This window comes from Gouania willdenowi, chromosome 5 (genome assembly GCF_900634775.1).
Source record: "Gouania willdenowi chromosome 5, fGouWil2.1, whole genome shotgun sequence".
Lineage (NCBI taxonomy): Eukaryota > Metazoa > Chordata > Actinopteri > Blenniiformes > Gobiesocidae > Gouania > Gouania willdenowi.
The window spans coordinates 14,059,778-14,080,430 of NC_041048.1; the positions used below are offsets into that span (position 1 = coordinate 14,059,778).

Genomic DNA, 20,653 nt, shown 5'->3' on the forward strand with positions numbered 1-20,653 from the left:
CTACATTGAGAACAGGTGTGCAGTAATCAGGCCTGGGTGTGGCTACAGACATTAAACTCAGGTGTGATCAACCACAGTTTTAACAGGAGCTGGGGGGCAAACACTTTTTCACACAGGGCCATGTAGCTTTGGAGTTATTTCTTCCTCATTAATAAAACCCTTCATTTAAAAACTGCATTTTGTGTTTACTTGTGTTGTCTTTGACTAATGTTTAAATTTGTTGGATGATCTGAAACATTTAAGGGTGGAAAACATGCAAAAAAGTAAGAAATCAGGAAGGGGGCAAACACTTTTTCCGCACCACTGTATATACATATGTATGAAAGTAAGAAAAAAGTTATCAAAAATGTCAAGGTTCTCCAATAGGCTTTAATTATGTATGCATTAATGTATCATCATCATCAAGGATCATATTAGGATGTTTGAAAGAAATAATTCACTAGAGGGCGCTGCTTCAGTTTTCAATAGGTAATGAAAAAGTCTCACACTCACTTTTTTTTTCTCAACCAACCCAAGCATAAAAAACACCTGCTTTGCTTAAAAAGGCTAATGGTGGTTCATCAGAACATCGAGGAGGATAAAGGCTGGTCCAGATAGAAGGACAGCTGGATTGCATAGAACTTGATTCATGTGCTCCTTTCCTTTTCTCTGTCTACTTTTACTTTGGCAGCTCTGCACAGTTCCCTCAGAAACCATCGGAGCTCCAACGCCATCCGTCTGCACTCGTCTTTGTCTCCTCGGCAGAGGAAACTTTAATCTACGGACAGTTTGATTTGGATGCAAACACAGAATCCTGCCTGCACTGAAAACAACACTGGAGGTACCAAATAAAAGAAAATCTCCTCAAATATATAGATGTTTTTTACTTTTCACTCCTAAAGTGTCGGATTTGGTGTTCGGAAACAAGGAAAACATTTAGCATAAAAAATGATCTTAACAGGATTGGAAAAATACTTTATGTGACAGTCTTTTCCTCTTTAGAAACCAGTGAAGCTTTGATGGGGATGAGGGAGGCACAGTTACAAACAGAGCACAGCTTTCTCTCTGTTCTCCTTTAGTAACAGAAAAGTGTAGAAAGAGCACCACGGCTGGGTCAGCATCAGCAGACCCAGACATCACAGCCACGTAGACCCATATCAGAGTTGGTCCATGGCCAGAGGAGCCGATAAGTAGGAGAAAAGAGGGTCCCTCTACTTCTACATCAGCTGACAGGAACCTCAGCCTCTTTATCTGAGATCTCGTCCTGGATCTCGTCAGTGTTCCCTGAGTCGCTGCTGGCTGCGGAGCTGACAGACGGAGAGTTCCTGCCACCTTTGATCATCCTGCGACACGTCTCCATCTGCACGTCCAGGCCTCTCTTCATGCTGCACATCTCCATGTACTCGTGCAGGTGTCGGTTCATGTCGCTTTTCGCTGTGGCCAATTCCAGCTGAAAGAGAGAGAACAAAGGACACAGACATGGGTAATGCATCCATCGTTACAGCAATCAGCATGGGGTCAATTATAATTGTAATCGCGTAATTGATAATTAATTACAATCATGACGTATTGTTATTCTATTTTACAGTGACGTGCAGTCAGGGTAGGCAAGGTAGGCAGTGCTTACCCAAGGGTGAATTGATATTTTGATTATTTGCTTTAATTATAATATAATTATAAATTGTTTATTTTTCCATTTCCGATACCTATAAGTTTGAAAGTGTCAGCATTTTATGCTTTTCATAGCCTCAATGACCAAACATCACTATTTCCTGGTACAGCTGCACAGACTCACTCCACTGTAAGGCAGGAGGAGGCCACACCCCCACTCCCAAAAGCACATTGCTCAGTTCCCCAAGATGAAAACCATTTACGTAAAAAGGCAGCTCTCTACGCTGCCTTTGGACGTAACTACGCAATGCTAAATGCTAAACGTAAGTTCACAGTGCATTAGTGAATTGATAAAGCGTGGCCTGCTACGTTCTCTAGCCAGTGGGCGGGATAACACTACAGGAGACGATAAACAAACTTTCTTTTGAGGAAAAACGACAGCTTTTAAAAGATGGCAGACCAACACCTGAGCTACCAGACCTTCAGCAAAGGTAAGGTCAGAAAATTGTTCGTATTTTCTACAGTGAATGGAAGGATTGGCTTTGTGGATGCGCCTCACTGAAGCTGTTCTGAGTTGTTGTTGTTGACATTTTCTCTGTGTTTCTGTGTTTCCAACACAAACAACAGATGCGCTGCCGTGTCATGAGATATATCTTGTTGGAAGAGTATGGAGGCTATATTAAATAATTGTTTATGTTTATTTAATGGTGTTTTACGATGTTGATTTTGTTAGATTAACACTTGCCAGCAGAAACATATGAAATTGTCATTGGCGTTGACATTGGTGGTCTCGATTTGCAACGCCCTGCCTACCCAACCCTAGTGCTCACGGCACGTCACTGCTGCTATTTTATTATGACAGCATTTTATTCAGTCGCAGATATCTGGGGTCCTTGTACTTTTGTGATTTCGAACATTTGTCAAAAATACTTTTTAGTGATTTCTTTGTTCAAAAATGTCCTCACTTTATAACTTTTTCCCTTCATCTTTGAACTTCAGCCATTTTTGAAATATTTCAACCATTCAGCTTTTAAAATATCCAGCTATCTAATGTCTCTATCGTCAACTGTTTTTGATGTACAACCCTTCAGCTGCAGTGACTTTTCAGCTCCGATCCCATTTTTAAATTGGAAAGGATGAATGAGTTCCCTCATGCAGCTACTGCGACGTGGGGCAGTAGCTGCATCCTCACTAGCATTTTCTTCAGGAATTGCAAATATTCTAGTTGAAAAAATATGTTGCGGTTTTAATCATAATTTGATTCTAACTGAGTGCAGGTAATTGACTTTGTAATGGTAATTGGCATGTAAACTCGATTAAAATCATAAATTACATTTTAATTAAATGGAAAACTGGGGAACCATGTTACAAGTTTGAAAATATCAAGTTCGAGGCGTATACTGCCCACACCAAACATTTTAATACCAATATTTTCATTGATTAGTTAGCCTAACAAGGTAACCAACAGATATTTATTTACATTTATATTTATTTTTTGGTGTATTTTACAGCTGATTTAAAAGACATAGGTCAAAACTGAGCCATTATTATAGAGATGCTAATAGAAAGCTAACACAAGAGGAAAGACACGTTTTATGTGGTGTTTTATTTCAGGCTCAGTAATTATGATTAATTGTAATTGAACTATAGTAATTGAGAATGTAATTGTAAATGACTTTCAGAGAAAACATAATAATGGTCATTTTAATTATAATTGGGAAAAATGATGGTCACCGTAACCGTAATTGATTTGTAATGGAACATGGACAATTGAAGATATAATTGTAATTCCAATTGCAAAATGTAATTGGCCCCAACCCTGGAAGCAGCTCAGTCTACCTCAATCTGTCCGATGGTCTCCTGGTACTCCTGCTCCCTGGTCTTGAACAGCGACTCCGTTTCATCAATGAGGCTGCCAAGACTTCCATCCTGGGAGTCCTTAGAGAGCACAGACGAGGGCTTCATTCATCATGCATGAGTGAGTGTCTGCGCCAGCATTCCACATTAGTCATCCACATGGTCTGATGACCCTTACTGCAGACTCACCGGATCAGCGGCCTCAGCGTTGCCCTCACAGGCCGCCGTGCAGGCTGTGTTGGTGGCGATGGCGGCGCACGGCACGTTGTAGTTGGCGAAGTCCTCCCACAGCAGCAGAGTCTCCTCGTTCTCCTCCCACGTCAGACTGTCGCAGTCGTCGTCGATTTCAAAAGTCTCACGCCTGGCAACAAAGGAGTTATCTGAGCAATGTCTGCACGGAGCAGGGAGTGGAAAGGAAGGAGAGAGAGAAGAGAAGGAAAGGACAAGTGTAACAGCCACCATATTGAGAAAGAGGTCACACAGAGGACAGGAAGGCAGGAAGAAGAGTCCAAAACCAACAAGTATTTCACTACTTTATCTGAAGAGCAGTTCAATAGTTTATCAGAAAAGCAGCAATCAACATTACCAGCACCTAAATCAGACATGAGCAATTGGCGGCCCGTGGGCCACATGTGGCCATCAGTCTAATTTTGGCGCCTCCCAAAGCAAATCCCCCAAAAATTGTAATTCAAGAAGTTGGAAGGAATTGTGAAGCCCACAATAATACACAAAATAACTCCCAAAACACACAAATCGGCAGCGAAATGCACAAAGTACACAAAAAATTCCCAAAATAACAGCAACCACTGAAACAAAATGACTACAAAAACACACAAAAAAAACAACACGTTACAGAATAGCTTCAAAGACACACAAACTGTTAACAAAACTACACAAAATGACAGGAATATATAGACAACAACAGCAAAAATGATCCCAAAAATGCACAAATCGATATGCAGAAAACGACTGAAAAATACACAAAATTACAAAAAAAAAAAATAACAAAAACACATAAAATGGCTAAAAACTGACAAAACATCAAAACCACAGAACAAGACAAAAAAAAGATAAAACCCTTTCCTCCCGTGTTAATGCTTACATGAATGTTGATTATGTGGCCCTCGGATCAGATACAATCACAGTTCTGTGGCCCCTGCTATGATGGAGTTCCCCATCCCTGACTTAAATATTCTGTCCAACTGCATTTCTTTTAGTAAAAAACAGATTAAATGCATAAAAAATACCAAATATGTAGTAAATTGGGTGGAGTATCCCTTTGAATAAATATTTGCATGTAGTACAAAAAAAAATTCAGGACTTTGAAAACTCTCGAAATGGCAATAATTTCACCACCACATTTGTAGCTTCTTATCTGCTATCCATAATCAATTCACATTTGGAATTTTTAAAATAAAAAAACTGGATTCTAAAAAAAAACGTGTATTCAAATTTTTTTTTCTGAGCTATTTTAGTTATATTATACTGTAGTCCTAGTAGTATTACTGTTTTTTTTTTTTATTTCCATCACAATATTCATGCAAACCTTGCCTGATAATACCCATTTCATGAATTATCATGCGGTGAAAATCCTTATCTGTCATTGACCCATATGCCTCATAGTGAGTTGGTCCTCTTTGTTTTTCACCACATACACAGCAAAAGGCAGAAGCAGCAGCAGTTTGAGCCGTATTGATCAGTTAGAAACTCATTCACAAATGTCCAGTAGTTACTGCAGCAGGAGTTCAAACAGGTACAAGCCAGAGGAAAAAAAAAACAAATCTATAGAATTTGCTTCTTTTCATTGGTTTCACGTGAATTTCATGTCTCATTAAGGAATTTTGCGTGATCACTTCTCCTCGGTTACCCAGACTGTTAATGCAACAAGACTTCATTCTATGTGCGTCCAGTCTTTCTCTCATTATTTATGAAGGCTTCTATGCACCCCGTCATTGTCACATTCATTCATGTCACGCTTTTTCTATTTTCATTTTCACTGTTGTGCCCTGTGGTTGTATTCTAGCTTCTAAATAAAGCACTATGTACTGTAAATGTATTATAATGCAGAATGGATTGATTGCTTTTCTCTATTTATTGTTTTTTTTTTGTGTGTTAGAGGGTGGACAGATGTTTGTGGTGTCACTCACAGCTGGTTGAGCATCCGTTTCATCTCATCCGTGATGTTGAGCGCCGCTGGGACTTCCTCCTCCGAGACGCTCGCCTCAGCATCCATCTCAGACGTCTCCTCATCAGACACCGCTTTTCTCTCTTTTCTTTTGCAACACGCACCCTGCAAACACACAGACAGCAATGCACAATTTACCAGAGCAAGTACAGGAGACACAATGAAAGCTAAACAGAGATATGAGACGTTTATCTGCTAATGATCTCATTTACTGCAACTTTTTGAAATCCCAACATAGTGATGCAGCAGCGCCCCTAAACGATACATTTTACTTTTATGCATTTGTTTCAGAAATAGGCAATTGGCAGCTCAGGGGTGACATGTTTTGCACAAAAAATTACTCCAAAACACATAAAATGACAGAAAAGTACCCAAAAATGTCCAAAACAACAACACAAATACACAAAAATGACTCAAAATCACAATATGACAATTAAAAATGTCAAAATTACTCACAAAACACACAAGACGACAACAAACACATAGAAAATGACTCCTAAAGAACACAACAACAAATACAAACAAAATGAGAGAAAAATGTGCAAAATTACAAGAAAAAATAAATAAAATCACAAAGTGAATCCAAAAACATAAAACAAGTACAAACAAAATGGGAGAAAATTGTACAAAATAACAGAAAAATAAACAGTGACTAAAATACACTACATTTCTTCACAATTGCTGAAGGGAGCATGTGAAATTTTCTTACTTTATTTGTATTTTCATTCTTCTTTATATTGTGTAGAGGTATCTTTGTCTTTTACCATTTTCTCTTAAATTCCCAACTTTTAAAAGCCGTCCTTTGACAGGTGTTGTACATTAGCATTTTGCTATAAGCATCTGGGATCTATGCATGATTCAATGTCACAGCATCAATGTTACTGTGTGTCGATGTTAATTGATGCTTTAAAAAAAAGAAAACACCACCACAAACACAAAATTAACAAAGACACACAAAATTTGTGACAGATCCCTCCCACAAACTAAAAAATCTAATTAATGTATACTATTAGGACTGATTTAGATTAAAACCCTGAAAAAGACATGAATTAGTGCTCTTTGCATGTGTGTGCATAGATTATAGCTGCTCTGTCTGCCCATCTACTGTACATGTCAGCACTAATCATGTTAAAGCAACCAAAAAAAAAAAAATCAAAGAAGTAAAAAACAAATATTAACAAAAGTCAATGAAAAAGCCACTGAGTTCATTTGCAGAGGATTTTATATTTGGGCTTTATCCAGCAATGTTGGCACAATTAGATAACCTTGCTTGCAGAGCGGTTGCTGCGTCAGCATTTTAGTTTTTCATTCTTCGTAGGCATCTGGGTGTGTGTGAGTGTAACTGCCTGTGTGTGAGTAATCAATAAGATACACTGCTGTGTCTGTTTGCTGCCATGTTTTCATATGTTACACTGTGAGCCACGGACAGTTTAGCCTCACAGACGGTATACTGTGTTAGCTGCACTGACTGTCAGATAGCACACATAATAAACATGTGTGGGGTAAGGGGGGGGTACTACTAACCTTCTCTGGGAGCGACCTGACAGGACTGACGTTGAACATCTTTGACATGTCCTCTGAGCTGCGTTGCTGAGCCACGTCACACAGTTTGGCTGTTATATCGATCCGCCTGCAGATGTCCATGTCCACCCGCCTGGCTTTCTCCTGGATCTTAGTGTCCAGGTCAGTCCTTTGCTGTGAGCAGATGAGAAGCTGTTGTAGACTATTTTTTTTTTTAACTTATTTTCTAAATGATTATCTAAGTATTAAAAAAGTAACCCCATCCATTATCCACCCAGATCAAACAGTTTCATTAACTCATTGACTGCCAAAGACGTCTAAAGACGTCAACTGTGTTTTTCGGCTGGGGTTGCTAGAAGGTCTCCCGTGAATATCGATGTAGTGAACAACTGGTGCCAAGTAGGTGGCAGCAGCGCACCTTTGGATGAGAGAACACCCGTGATGGGCAGAGTTCAGAGGGAGAGGAAAAGAGTTCACAAGACAGAAAATGGCGCTACGAGAGTTGATGTTGAAGTTCCTAGCAGCTCACAGCAGCGCACACTCGACCAGAGCATGTGTAGAACTAAGAGGAATATTGAGTGTCGTGATGGTGAGAGAAAATAATCAAAAAATGATGGAAGCGGTGACACCCGGCATGTCGGGGATGAGGAGGAAGTTGCCTGTGTGGGAACTAACAGGGGGAGAGACTTGGAGGACGGCCAAAATACAGTAAGAAATCCATTCAACTCTGATATAGATAGCAAAATAATTATAATTTTGCCATCAAAAGCTCGGTCTCAGTATTGTTTTTGTAGTTTTATAGAAGGAAACTAATGTTGAGGTGTCACTAAAATAAAAAAAATTGCTTCAAAGTCACTGACAGGTTTTTTCAGAAAAAATAAACTGGCGATTTGTGTGAAACTTGCCTCTATTCAACTGCCGATTATGGAAGAACAAAACAAGCTAGAAGCAAAATTATTTTTTAATGAAAGTAGAGTCTAATCTTTCAGAATCGGGTGCTTACATGATTGTTTGTCATAGGACAAAATATTCTGTGGGTCTTAAAAAATCAGTGAAAATCATCTAAAACTCCTGGCAATACGGGGTTGGCTGCTCTGAAAGTAACTGGCAGTGAATGAGTTTTAATGGTAGACATTCATCCAACAACACCCGCAAACTTTTCAACATTATTTAACATGCAACAACACAACCATCTATAACTGTCATTGTCACCTTGGATGCAGAAAAAGCCATCGACAGAGTAAACTGGTCATTTCTATTCAACCCACTCACAAGATTTGGCTTTGGTGAACCATTTATCAACTGGGTTAAAATTCTATACACTTCACCTAAAGCCACCAGTTCTCACTAATGGACACGTCTCACGACGCTTCACACTGCACATGGGGGCTCGGCAGGGATGCCTACTCTTTACATCTCTCTTTAGTATATTTATTGAACCATAGCTGCTGCCATCCATCAACATTCTAATATAACAGGAATCCATTGGAAACATTCAGAGCAAAAGTTAAGTTTATATGCAGACGACATCATTTTATTCCTACAAAACCCTGCCTCATCACTAAAAGAAACAATTTATCCTATAGATTCATTTTTCAGAATTTCAGATTATTTTATCAATTACAGTTCATTGGTTTGTTTATTATTAGCTGAAAATGTGGCTTTTGATCTTGTGTGGTTAATGCACAATGGCATCAATGCAGCGGAGCAGCTGTGGCTTACTTTCATATAACACTGTGTGAATGAATAGTAGTTTGTCTTCACATTGAGATTCTACCCATAAAATAAATCACTAAGCCTTTAGCAATAATAATATAAGAGATGAAATGACAGAATTGAATAATACTGTACAGAAAAGCTGCTTTAATACCACACAAACATTTCTCTCTACCGTTGTGTCTGCAGGAGCACATCATGACTCTGCACACAAAGAAAGCCTTAACTTAATGACTAATTCTTCTTCTGCACAATGACATCAGTCACCACATCCACCCAGAATCATAAAACACGGGAAGTCTGCTCACTATGACCCTGTTTCCTGATGAAACATCTACATCTTACCCGCCTATGACGTCACACATTAAACACAAAGTACACAACATGTAAAAACAACTATGTAAATACTGCCAAAGGGAAAACCAGCGGAAGAGTGAATTTTCTTTGAGAGAAATAACACAGCATCCCACTGTGTTTATCCCTGAGCAAACAGCAGCTGTGTGTGGGCCGGCAGCAGTGTGGTGTTGCTACCATGTTATACACTCCGAAGCAGATCAGCCTGGGAACAAAACAGGCCTTAAAGAACAGGAAGTCCTCATCTACAACTGCCATTTGTGCTATTTTCAATGGATTATGGTCTCAGGGGATTTGATAAACCAAATATTTGCTGTGGGCTCAACTAAAGAAGACTGGGAGGGGTTTGCTGTTTTTAAAGAACTTTATGAATGCAGCTGGCATCATAGACAAAAACAGTTTTTTTGTAGTTTTACATCAGATTTGGCCTCTTTATGTGGTCCATCCATTCTTGCCTGTTCAACTCAAATTCAGTGAAATTGTGTAAATATCACTTTTATTTACAGTATATAGAGGTTGTTACTCACCATTTCATTGGTCCTTGGTCCACCAGTAACAGGTAAGTAGGTAAGAGTTAATGTGATGGGTACACTATGCGTACGCAGAGTTTGCGGGGGGACATTGCCCCCCCAGTGGTTGAAAGGTTTCATTACAGTTTTTCCATTTTTTATAACAACTTACACAATACACAAATAATTTAGGTGCCAAAAAACAATATGATAAAAGCGGAGATATAACATTAAAAGGCTCACAAAATAAAATCAAGTGAAATAGTTTTAAAGGACCAGCAGCCGATGACATTTGACCCTCCTGCTTAACGTAGCAGCTCAGTGCTTTGTTTACAACATGGAGGACACCGTGGGTGCTCCATAGACTCACTAGTCTGTTGTTTGTAGTGATTCACTGAGAAAACAAGCCAGCTGGAACAGAGAACAAGCAAACCCTGCACTCAGTGTCTAGATATAAAGCGGTGGATTGAGCGGTGTTGTGATAATCTAGTCGCCGGCCTCCCCTGCAGCAAAATCGGCATCCACCGTCCGCGGATCACATAGACAATCAGCGAATGTGGACTGCGGAGTAACGTTGTTAGAGACTTTTAATGGCATAATCTACGATGTTGGACTTTTAAATGCTTTTAATCCATATGAATCATTTTATTCTGTCCTACCTGTTGTTTAACTTAGTGAATTACAACTGCCAGCAAGTCTCTCCCTCCCTTTTAACTTGTATCTCCCATATTAAAGCACATGTATCGAGTGTTGTATGATATATCATGTAGAATAATAATAATGAATAATAACACTGCTTAATTTGAGCAACTTTACTCTCTCCTTCTTTAAGTTACAGTGGGGGCTGAATATTTCAAGCTGCGTTTTTCATTTATTTTGGCAGGTCCATAATATAACTTTTAAAACTTATGTTACAGACATGATAATAAAAACAGGTAGATTGGTAAACTTGTTTTCATTCCTTATTTGTGAAGCGAAACTCGAGACGTTCTCTCTCTCTCTCTCTCTCTCTCTCTCTCTATATATATATATATATATATATATATATATATATATATATATTATTTTTAGTTATTTATTTTTGCTGCCCGCCCTGGTAAGAATCTCAAACTCCGCCTATGGGTACATGTAGCTCAGTATGAAAGGAGTTCTTTGTAAAGCCTGAAAATGAATTGGTGACATAACCCACCCCCAGAACAATTACTTACATCGCTCATCAGGCTCTTGAAAACCACAACTTCAGCCTTCAGCCTGTCCACCTTTTCGGTTAGCTCATCCTGGATCTCTGTGGACTCCTGGGCACTCTGTGTTTGAAACAAGAGCGCAGTCATCATCATTTAATCACAAACCGAAGAACGAACACGGCTGCTGAATATAGGAACAGTGTATAGATATTAAGAATGCCCGGTAACGTATCATGACAGCTGACCAGCTGTTCCAATGAAACTCCGGATAACAATATCAATTCTTCTCACCAGTTGAGGTGTTTAGTGAAAACTTAAATCTGGAATAAAATTAAATATTCTTGGAAAATTACGTTGTTACAGAAAACTTTCAGACAGATGTGTCTTTGCATTTGTTTGTTTGATTATTCAAGCTGAAAATCTCACTTCAAGTAGCAAATGTTTTCAGCTCTTTCAGGGACATGCATTAAACTGGAAACCTTTACATGTGTACCCAGCCGTCCACTAAAAGTAGACTTGAATCAGAATCAGAATCAGAAATGTTTTTAATGGCCATGTACAGTTTTTAGGACAGTACAAGGAATTTGTCTTGGTAGTTGGTGCACAAAAAAAAAAAAAAAAAAAAAAAAAAAAGAAAGAAAAAAACCAAGAAAAAAAAAACCAGCAACAATAATAATAATAATTATAATAAATATAAAGGATGAGGGATAAATAAAGGATAGATAGAGAATAAAGGATAAATAGGATAAATATATATATATATATATATATATATATATATATATAGTGCAGCAGATAATGTCATCATGGAGGTGGTGATCGGGTGGGGGGGGGGTGGGGGTTCAGTGGGTGACTTGGGGTGTGTTCATGTGGATGGTGGCAGAGGGAAAGAAGCTGTTTTTGTGTCTGGAGGTTCTGGTCCTGATGGACCGAATCCTTCTTCCAGAAGGGAGAGATTGAAACAGTTTATGACCGGGGTGGGAGGGGTCGGCCACAATCTTTCCTGCACGCCTCAAAACAGCCCTTAACCTTGACCTGGATGACCAGGTGTAGACCATGAAAAACACGGTCTCACCAGGAAACGAGACCCTGTCATGAAAGTATGGTAATTGTTTCACTTTTCATGTGTGCCATTACGAGTACTGTGCTTTTTTCTGCTTCGGACATAATTATCAAACTCAATGTGTTTCTATGGGAAGTTATTTCATTGAATTACATCTTATTTCAACTCTTCATACAGGGTTTGGATTAATGTTATGGTTATGGTTAAAGCTGCTGTATGTAAGTTATTTTTGGTGTCATTTGGTCAAAAATCCATTATAACCTAGAGAGTGATAAAAAAAAAAATAAATCACGTGTAAGCCTCGGACACGCATATCCAAGGAGGAGGGAGCTTCACATCATGCACGTTAATGAAGATGCTGTTGAATGGACAGAGGGGGGAGGGGGGTTGAATAAACTACCAGCAGAGCTGAAGTCAGCATCAAATGTGAACATTTTTAAATCCAAGTTAAAGGCACTCTTTTTCTCTACTGCGTGTGACTGAGAGGGAGTTTTTTTAATCATGTTATTGTTGATTTATAGTTTTTACAGCAAATTCCAATGTTCTTATGGATTTTTAAACTGTTTAATGTTTTCTGTTGCACTTGTTGATCACGTAAAGCACATTGAAATGCCTTGTGTATGAAATGCGCTATACAAATAAAAGTCCCTTGCCTTGCCTTGCCTTGCCTCCATTACAGTCTCACAGATTCTACAAACTGCAGCTTTAAGGAGATAACTCACAATAAAATGCATCGCTTTGCAATCAACACCAGGAAGCGCCACAACATAATGACATAGTGGCACGCAGCGCGAACAAAACACGTGTCACGCAGCACGTAATTATGCGGTAATTGTGTTGCCAATATTAATTAAAGTTCATGTCATTGTCACGAACAATATAAGACTGGGCTGCCCTGGACTGAGAGTTTATCACAAGAGGTGTGTAAGTTTTTTCAATAAATGACTTTTTCCACAAATGTTACTCTGGTCAGATTTGTGCCTCTTCTATTTACATGAGCCAGTTTCCTTTAAAAGGTTAAAACCCCAAAGTTAGGAGCTGCTTCGCGTCACTATCTGCATAATTGCTGACCCAGAATACAAAACAAACACGCCTGCACTCACAGATCGATCAGCAGAACAGAGGATGGATGTCTATTAGAAGAGGGTTTGGGTGGAGCCTGAGCCTATGGCACACTTTGCCTCTGTGATTATTACATTTTGCTGCTGTGAATAGTAACAAAGTGGCCGAATGCAGGTGATATCTGATAGTCATATCTAAATCAGGGCCAGCAGCTTCCTCTTAATGGGATTGTAACATGCTTTTCGTAGTCTGACACACGCCCTCCAGCATGTAGCCATTTCTGAACTAGTCGTTTTATATGCATATCCAAACGAATACAGTGCACAGACATATTTAATTCATGATAAAATATGGGCATTTAATGCATGGGTACAAACGGCTTCTCTCAGATTTGATTTGTGCTGCTTGTTTGCATGCAGGATCCTGTACGATTTTAATGACATGCGGGTACTGGGAAATATAGCTGGATGTATTTCAATGTTTATGTGTCCCAACCTGCTGCAGGGATTCCACCGTGCACTCCAGCTGCTGGCGTCTGGACAACTCCTCCTCCCATCTGTAACACAGGACACAGGACAGGGGGTGGTCAGTTCCTGCCGGGCCTGTTTCCCTGAGGCCCAACACACAGTTATGGTACTTCAGTGGGACAAATACTCCCAACTCAAATTACAAAAAGTCCTCCATCAATGCGCAACCACACCCGCTTTAACACCCCCCCATCCTTTGTATAAGGATAGTTAAAGCCCCACAGCCTCAATAAAAAGTTGGAAGAAGGAACAAGTTGAATAGTTTTCCAACGTTTGAGCAACTACAGGGTGGGGTATCTTTATTGGATTCCTTTAGTGTTGAGTGAAGTCTCAATGGGCTGAAATCTGTTCTCTGACGTCGGACTAAAGATTAGTGTGACCACCCTTTGATTTTAAAACCGGAAATACACTTAAACACTGCTTTTGAAGGAGCTACTTGATGCATAGGTTTAAGTTGTGGTCAATTATAATGACAATCGCGTAATTGATAACTAAGGTTTGGTTTGGATAATTGACTGTGATTGTAATTGCCATGAAAATTCTATAAAAAATTCTAAATGATAATTTGACGCAAAACGGTACATGGTACAGTTCTATGTACAGTTCTACACATACGTAGTTAACAATTATTAAAATATGTTTCACATCAACCTTTCCCACATTTTACCATTTAAAAAAATTTACTGACACAAAAGGCTCAGGTGCCCACACCAAATATATCAAAACCTATATTTTCAATGATTAGGAAGCCTAACAAGGCAACCAATAGATAGGAACGATATTAGATCATAGATATTTGTTTTTAGTGTATTTTACAGCTGATTTAAGAACCATTATCATAAGAGATGCTAACAGAAAGCTGACACAAGACGATGGTTAACTTTTATTAGGTTATTTGAGGCTCAGTAATTGTGATTAATTGTAATTGAAATTTAGTAATTGAGAACGTAATTGTAATTGACTTTCTGAAGATAAAAATAAAAAAATCATAATTGAATTGTGAGTAATTGAACATGGGTAATTGAAAACGAAATAGTAACTGAAAAATGTAACTGACCCCAACCCTGTTCGAAACATAATGAAAGTCTCGATTTGACAAAAATCTATCTAATTAAGCCGAGACTTTATAATCAATTAATCTTGATGAATCTAAATCAATCGCCTCATAAAATTTGACATGATGGATTTTGGTATATGGCTGAATCAATGAAAACAAAAAACAAGCTTAAACAACAAAATTGTGCTTATTTTCCTCACAGAGTGCTAACATAATGTGCAATATGAATAAATAATATTGTGATTGCACTGTTCACAAAGCACACACTTAAATTTAAGTAAGCTATATTCATGCTTTTGTGTAAACTTTCTGAAACAAATTTGTGTTTGTGTATTAAAGAAAAAAAAAAAAAAAAAAAACAGCACTTAGTACAGTATATCAAAAAATTGATTGTGTTATTTTTCTGTAATGAATTAATCGCAATTAAGGCGATAAAGTCCCAGCACTACTTCTAATATACAATACTTGCTTACAGAAGATGACTGGTTGGCCAGTGCAAACCTCATGGCCAACTTGTTTGAAAGGGAAAACAACTGAATTGTGGTCTTTGTTTTTTAACTATTTTGCTGTTCTGATAAATCTCTGGTAAAAAGGAAAACAGGAAGTTGAACCCATAATCAGTAAATAGTGTCCCACACTGATAAGGTGGGTAATGCATTCACATTAACTGCTCAGTACACCCACAGTGCCAGTGTTTACATGCTTAAGTGCATTAGCTGAGTATCGATTCAGATTTCCCAAATAGATTCGATTCAATTCACAAGAGCCCGATTTGATTAGATTCACGATTCATATCGATTCCATTCATTTTTTGATTTGGTTGATGGTTTTTCAGTCTCTGTAATGGATTTACTTGAATATGAAAGCGATTTTCAAAGATCCAATGCTGTAAATAGTAGAAACTAACTATTATTATGAATTGGTGCAATATTAAAATATTAATGTTTACATAAATGTTTGAGCCCAGAGCACTGCATTACACAATGTAGAAAAGACAAAATAAATAATACATTTTAGGATTTAATGAATAGATATCGGGCCATTCAATGGAGAATTGATTTAAATTGATTAATAATTTTTTTTCAAACCATGCCTGACAAAACACTGATAATAAATAAAATAACACTTGGGCTGCAGTATCAGTTGCAGTATCAAACCCCAAAAGAATACTAACTTATATCACATTTCTTGCTGACGTTGACATCAATATGTGCACCACGTTGAATCCGTAAAACAGTTGCAACGTGCCACTCAAAATCACAAATGTCAACCTCATGGTCACGGGATGTTTCTCCTGGGGGCCATTACTGTCTGTACAGTGTTTCACATCAATCAAGCTACAAGTGGTGGACCGTTCAATCGTCCCACCAACTGACACCACCATCCACTGAGTCACGCCAGCAGTGCGCCTAAAAATAAAAGTACCAGACCTTCTTATAGTCAAAAGCTCTCAGTTTCAATATGGTTGTTGTCCCCCGTCTCCTTTTCCTTGACCTCGTATTGCTCTTTGAAAGAAAATGGATCAACAAAATCAGGAGTAAACTTATTAGCTTAGCACCAAACACAACCAAGAGAAAATGTACCGATCTGTTTAAAGGTAGTTATTCTGAGACAAAGACGCTGTGTTGTGGGGTGCCTCAAGGATGTTGTCTTGGGCCACTTTTATTTATTTATTTATTTACAAATGATTTGCCTTTTATTTTGGAACATGACACTATTGCACTATACGCAGATGACACAACCATGTGTATGTCTAATAGGAATTTAGTTCATCTGAATATAATTTTAAATGATGAATTCAGACTCGTTGAGTATTGGAAAAATACAAAATAAATGGATGATTAGCGCTGAAAATACTAAATGTACGTAATCTGGATCAAATTATCTGGAAGATTCTTCTGTTTTGAATTTGTCTGTTGAAGATTAGTCAATTTAAAAGGTGAATGAGTTGTTTTGTGTTTCCCGTCTTTTGCTTCAATCAAACACAGAGAATGGTGCGTTATAGGGCAATGGTGGCATGGAGTTCCCCGCCACTATTTTCTATTTCAAGCATGTGTACCATACATTTTTTCTAAAAGAGTTAAACTATTCATATTTTCTCAAGAATAGGAATTATTATATAATTAAACTATGTATTGTGTGCTGGATCTTAATATCTAATGTATGGCATCATTTTATACCTAGTTCTTTTTTTTATTATCAAATATTAGTTTACTTCAATTTTTGTATTTCTATGTTGCGTGTATTTTGGTTAATGTTGTTATGTATTATGTATGCTATAGTTATTGTTTTTTTTTTTGCTTATATTTTCTTTTCTGTGTGAATGTTGTTTGTACATCCTATCTCATCTGTTTGTTGTATTTAGGAACTGTCAGGCATATATAGTCTGTGATGTAGACCCCAGGAAGAATAGCTACTGCTTTTGCAGTATAGCTAATCTGGATCTAAATAAACAAACAAAGAACTGAAGGATTAGAATATCCCATGAGGCCCGTTAGACACGTTATGAAATGAATATGAACTTGTTCAGAGGGATAGGGTCATCAAACTGATTGGACAGGGGGTGAACGTGACGTATCACGTCTATCAGGAAAAACACACAACAAACCTTTTGCTGTCAGCTATAACACAGAACACCACACATGAGTACTGTTTTCACCTTTATTTTGATTTCAGTTTTGAACCAGCAGCTCGACAATAGCACAGGGTTTCAATTTGGAAACGTGGAGCGGAACAGAGATAGGAACCAATCACCAGTAAAAAAAAAAAAAAAGCCCAGTAAAACTCTGGAAAACAATCATCAAGAATAAATAGTTGCTCCCTGGTAAAGGTAGTAGCTCTAACAACTGGTAAAATGATAAACTGGTGATATTACAGCCTGTACATGCAGTACGGGGACGCACTTACTCTGCCTCCGGGTCCTAGTGCCAGCCGTCCGGTCAAGCCTGTTCCGTTTACTGAGGTCAGTGTGTGTTTAATAAGTCTGCATGTTTATGCCGCCGTCCATCCACTCTTTTCATTATATCCATGTCTTTGAAGTAGAGCTGGGCGATATATCGAATATACTCGATATATCGCAGCTTGTAGTCTGTGCGGTGTTGAAAATGACCATACCGTTAAACTCGCGGACTTTTTTTTTTTTTTTTTGAAATGTCATCTTAATGACAACATGCACAAAAGGGCACTATTTGTTTTAAAATATTGTAGTGGCATTATGTACAAAAAGTGCACTTTAATTTTGTGTTTTGAAATGCCATGTGAGTTGCATCCTGCACTAATGTCTTGTTTTGAAATGTCTCTGTGACAATTTTGCACAGAACGTGCACTTTCTGTTGACAATTTTATGTTTGAGCCACTCACTGTTTAATAAATACAGTTATGTCAACTTTGACTTAGTTGTGATATCCCCTTTTTTGCATGAAAGTTTAAAATTGGCATATATTAATGCAGTATGATCAAGAATGTTTTAATGTAGACATATAGAATCATCATACTGGTGTGATTTTGTGCATCAAAGTGTTCATTCAAGGGTAATGCAAAATATCGAGATATATATCGTGTATCGTGACACGGCCTAAAAATATCGCGGTATTTATAAAAGGCCATATCGCCCAGCCCTACTTTGAAGGCTCTTATTAAATAGTCTAGGCTGGAATCCGAGCCGCCGCCATCTTGGATTATGTCATCGCTGCGTCATCGCGTAAGTGCAAATCCATCCGAATGAATTTAAAGCGGAATTAGGCAAGTGAAGTGCTTACAGGAAAGAGGAATTATCTAATTCGGAATTGAAAATGGAATAAACCAGCCTCCTAATTCGGAATTAACTTTAATTCGGAATTAAATTAGCATTCAGAATTATGTGTTTACAAGGTCAGGTTAAAGAGGAATGAACTTTAATTCCGCTTTAAAGAGGAATTAAAGTTCCCATGTAAATGTGGCCACTGTGGGTCACACATAGGGGAGAAGAATGTGGGTCATGGTTTCTGTGTTAGCGTGTGAGATACAGTTCATTGGTCCTGTCTAACACACAGGAGTAAGTTTGATATACATTATTTAAACTGCAGCTGAATTCTGGGGAGTAAATCCTTACAAGTCACAACGTATGCATCTGAAAATTCACTTTTTCAACAACATGGAGCCTTGTAGCCTTGCCACCCTTTGAATGCGCTCTATCTAATTAGAAAGAAGACAGATTCCTTGGCAGGGTGTGCCCGCCCGCATTGTGACCGATGCCTCATTTTTTGTAGAAGTGCTTGCAGTGGAGCCTCACTGTGCCCACTGCATTCAGCCTGTCTGCTGCTGCAGGACTCTGGATCAGGTCATCAGAGTTCATAACTGCAACGTAAGCTGCTTGTTAGTCCACCTGGATTCTTAATGTCTTCACTTTCTGAGCCTTCACCACAGAAAGAATGCGAAAAAGAGGCGTAACACTCACTTCAAACTCCTGCTGACTGAGTTAAAATTCTCTCGCACTCAGTAATATGTCAGAGCTCCTTGTAACATCCATCAAAGGAAATTGAATAGCCACTGCATTATACGGACGGACGGCAATACAAATTGATTCAAGTCCTAGAATGACAACATTATTATTTTGAAGCATCCATATGAAATGGCCCCTCTAAGCAAAGACACAGCAGAGCTGTTCTGCCTCAGAGTCTCTGGTTGATGCTGTTCCTCTGGCATGAGCAAACACAGCAGGGTCTCCTTACATGGACAGAGACTGTAGGAGTGTAGGAGCCTGTCTCAACTCACAGACTTCTGTTCGCTGCCGAATTTCTCAGTGTAATATCTCAAAATAGTCTTCAGTTTATTGGGGTACAATTTATTTCAAACACAGCAATTGTGTTTATTAGTTACAGAATAGGTTTGTATGTATTTTGTTTAAGGCCTCAATGAATCCAAAATGACTTCATGGCACTGTTGACCTTTTTAGCCAAAGGAGACTTTCAGGGATTACATTCCAGCAGGAAACAGGAAAAAAAAAAACACCGGAAAAAGGCTGTTACGCTAAAAGCCCCACCCCCCAACTCATGAATACATTTCTATTGTTTTATTTAATTAATTCTTTTTGTTTATATCACGAAACGCATTGTTTATAGTGGAGAGCTTTAATTGGGTCGAAAAAAAAAGACCCGGCTCGAGCCAGAGTGCAACAGAACACGACCCAAACCCGTACGACTGATGGATGTTTTTCTTGTTTATCATGCAGATTAAAAATAGAGTTAAAACAAGCCATGCACACGTGGAAGTCCGTTTTGTGTCCAAGACGTGTGCAACAACTATTACGACGGTACCAATTCAAAAAGGAAAAAACTTCACAGTTTAGGGAATCAAAATCACAGTGTCGGGGACCCTTACGCTCAGCAGCGCTGGCGAGAACCCTGGTATACCCAGTTGTGTGTGGAAAGTAGGGCTGCGAGGTTTATCGATATCACATCGCAATAAAGGTTTTGACTACTGTAATAACGTAACCTCAAAAGGCTGAGTTTTTTTTTCTTCTGTTTCTGGCATTTGAGTGATGTTCACCAATCAGAATGGTGAAGCCTTGCAATCTCAGGTTCAGCTGGAACAGATAAAGGTAGAGTGCCATAAAGCAGATCAACAAGTGTGGAGACAGATGCTCCAGAAGAGGGCGCTGTCTATATAAAACCAAATATTTTTGAAAGTAGATTCATGTGTTTTGTTCTAATGTGGGGCAATTTGAGTAAGAATGTGTTGTTTGACAGTCTACAAGTAACATGACTTCCTTCACTCGTCATTTCAGCAGTTTATGCATTTAAATGTATCAAACATAAAAATTGCAAATTGAATTGCAATCACAATATTGGTCTGAAAAATCTCAATTAGGTTTTTGTCAAAATTGTGCAGCCCTACTGGAAAGGTATTTGGTGTTAAAAAAAAAAAAAGTAAGTATGACAATAATAGAAGACGTCAATGTTACAGTCAGTGACAACTCTTGGGAAAAATCAGCAGCAACAACTTAAAGGGCTCATGTTAAGCTAAATCAACTTTTCTGTGCTTTAAACAT

The 20,653-nt window shown here is 38.4% G+C and overlaps 1 protein-coding gene across 2 annotated transcripts in view; it reads right to left on the reverse strand.

Moving 5' to 3' along the window:
* Window positions 1-224: 224 nt before the first annotated feature.
* Window positions 225-20,653, reverse strand: part of iffo2b (intermediate filament family orphan 2b) — a 46,718-nt gene continuing 26,289 nt past the window's right edge. The window contains exons 2-8 of one of the 2 annotated variants that reach the window (XM_028447404.1): window positions 13,537-13,597; window positions 10,941-11,036; window positions 7,157-7,327; window positions 5,595-5,737; window positions 3,637-3,838; window positions 3,430-3,528; window positions 225-1,429 (exon numbers count right to left, since the gene is read on the reverse strand). In XM_028447404.1, coding sequence (XP_028303205.1) covers window positions 1,202-1,429; window positions 3,430-3,528; window positions 3,637-3,838; window positions 5,595-5,737; window positions 7,157-7,327; window positions 10,941-11,036; window positions 13,537-13,597 — 1,000 coding nt within the window. In that variant the 3' untranslated portion in view covers window positions 225-1,201. The remainder of the gene's footprint in view (window positions 1,430-3,429; window positions 3,529-3,636; window positions 3,839-5,594; window positions 5,738-7,156; window positions 7,328-10,940; window positions 11,037-13,536; window positions 13,598-20,653) is intronic. The other variant, XM_028447406.1, reaches the window with a different exon arrangement.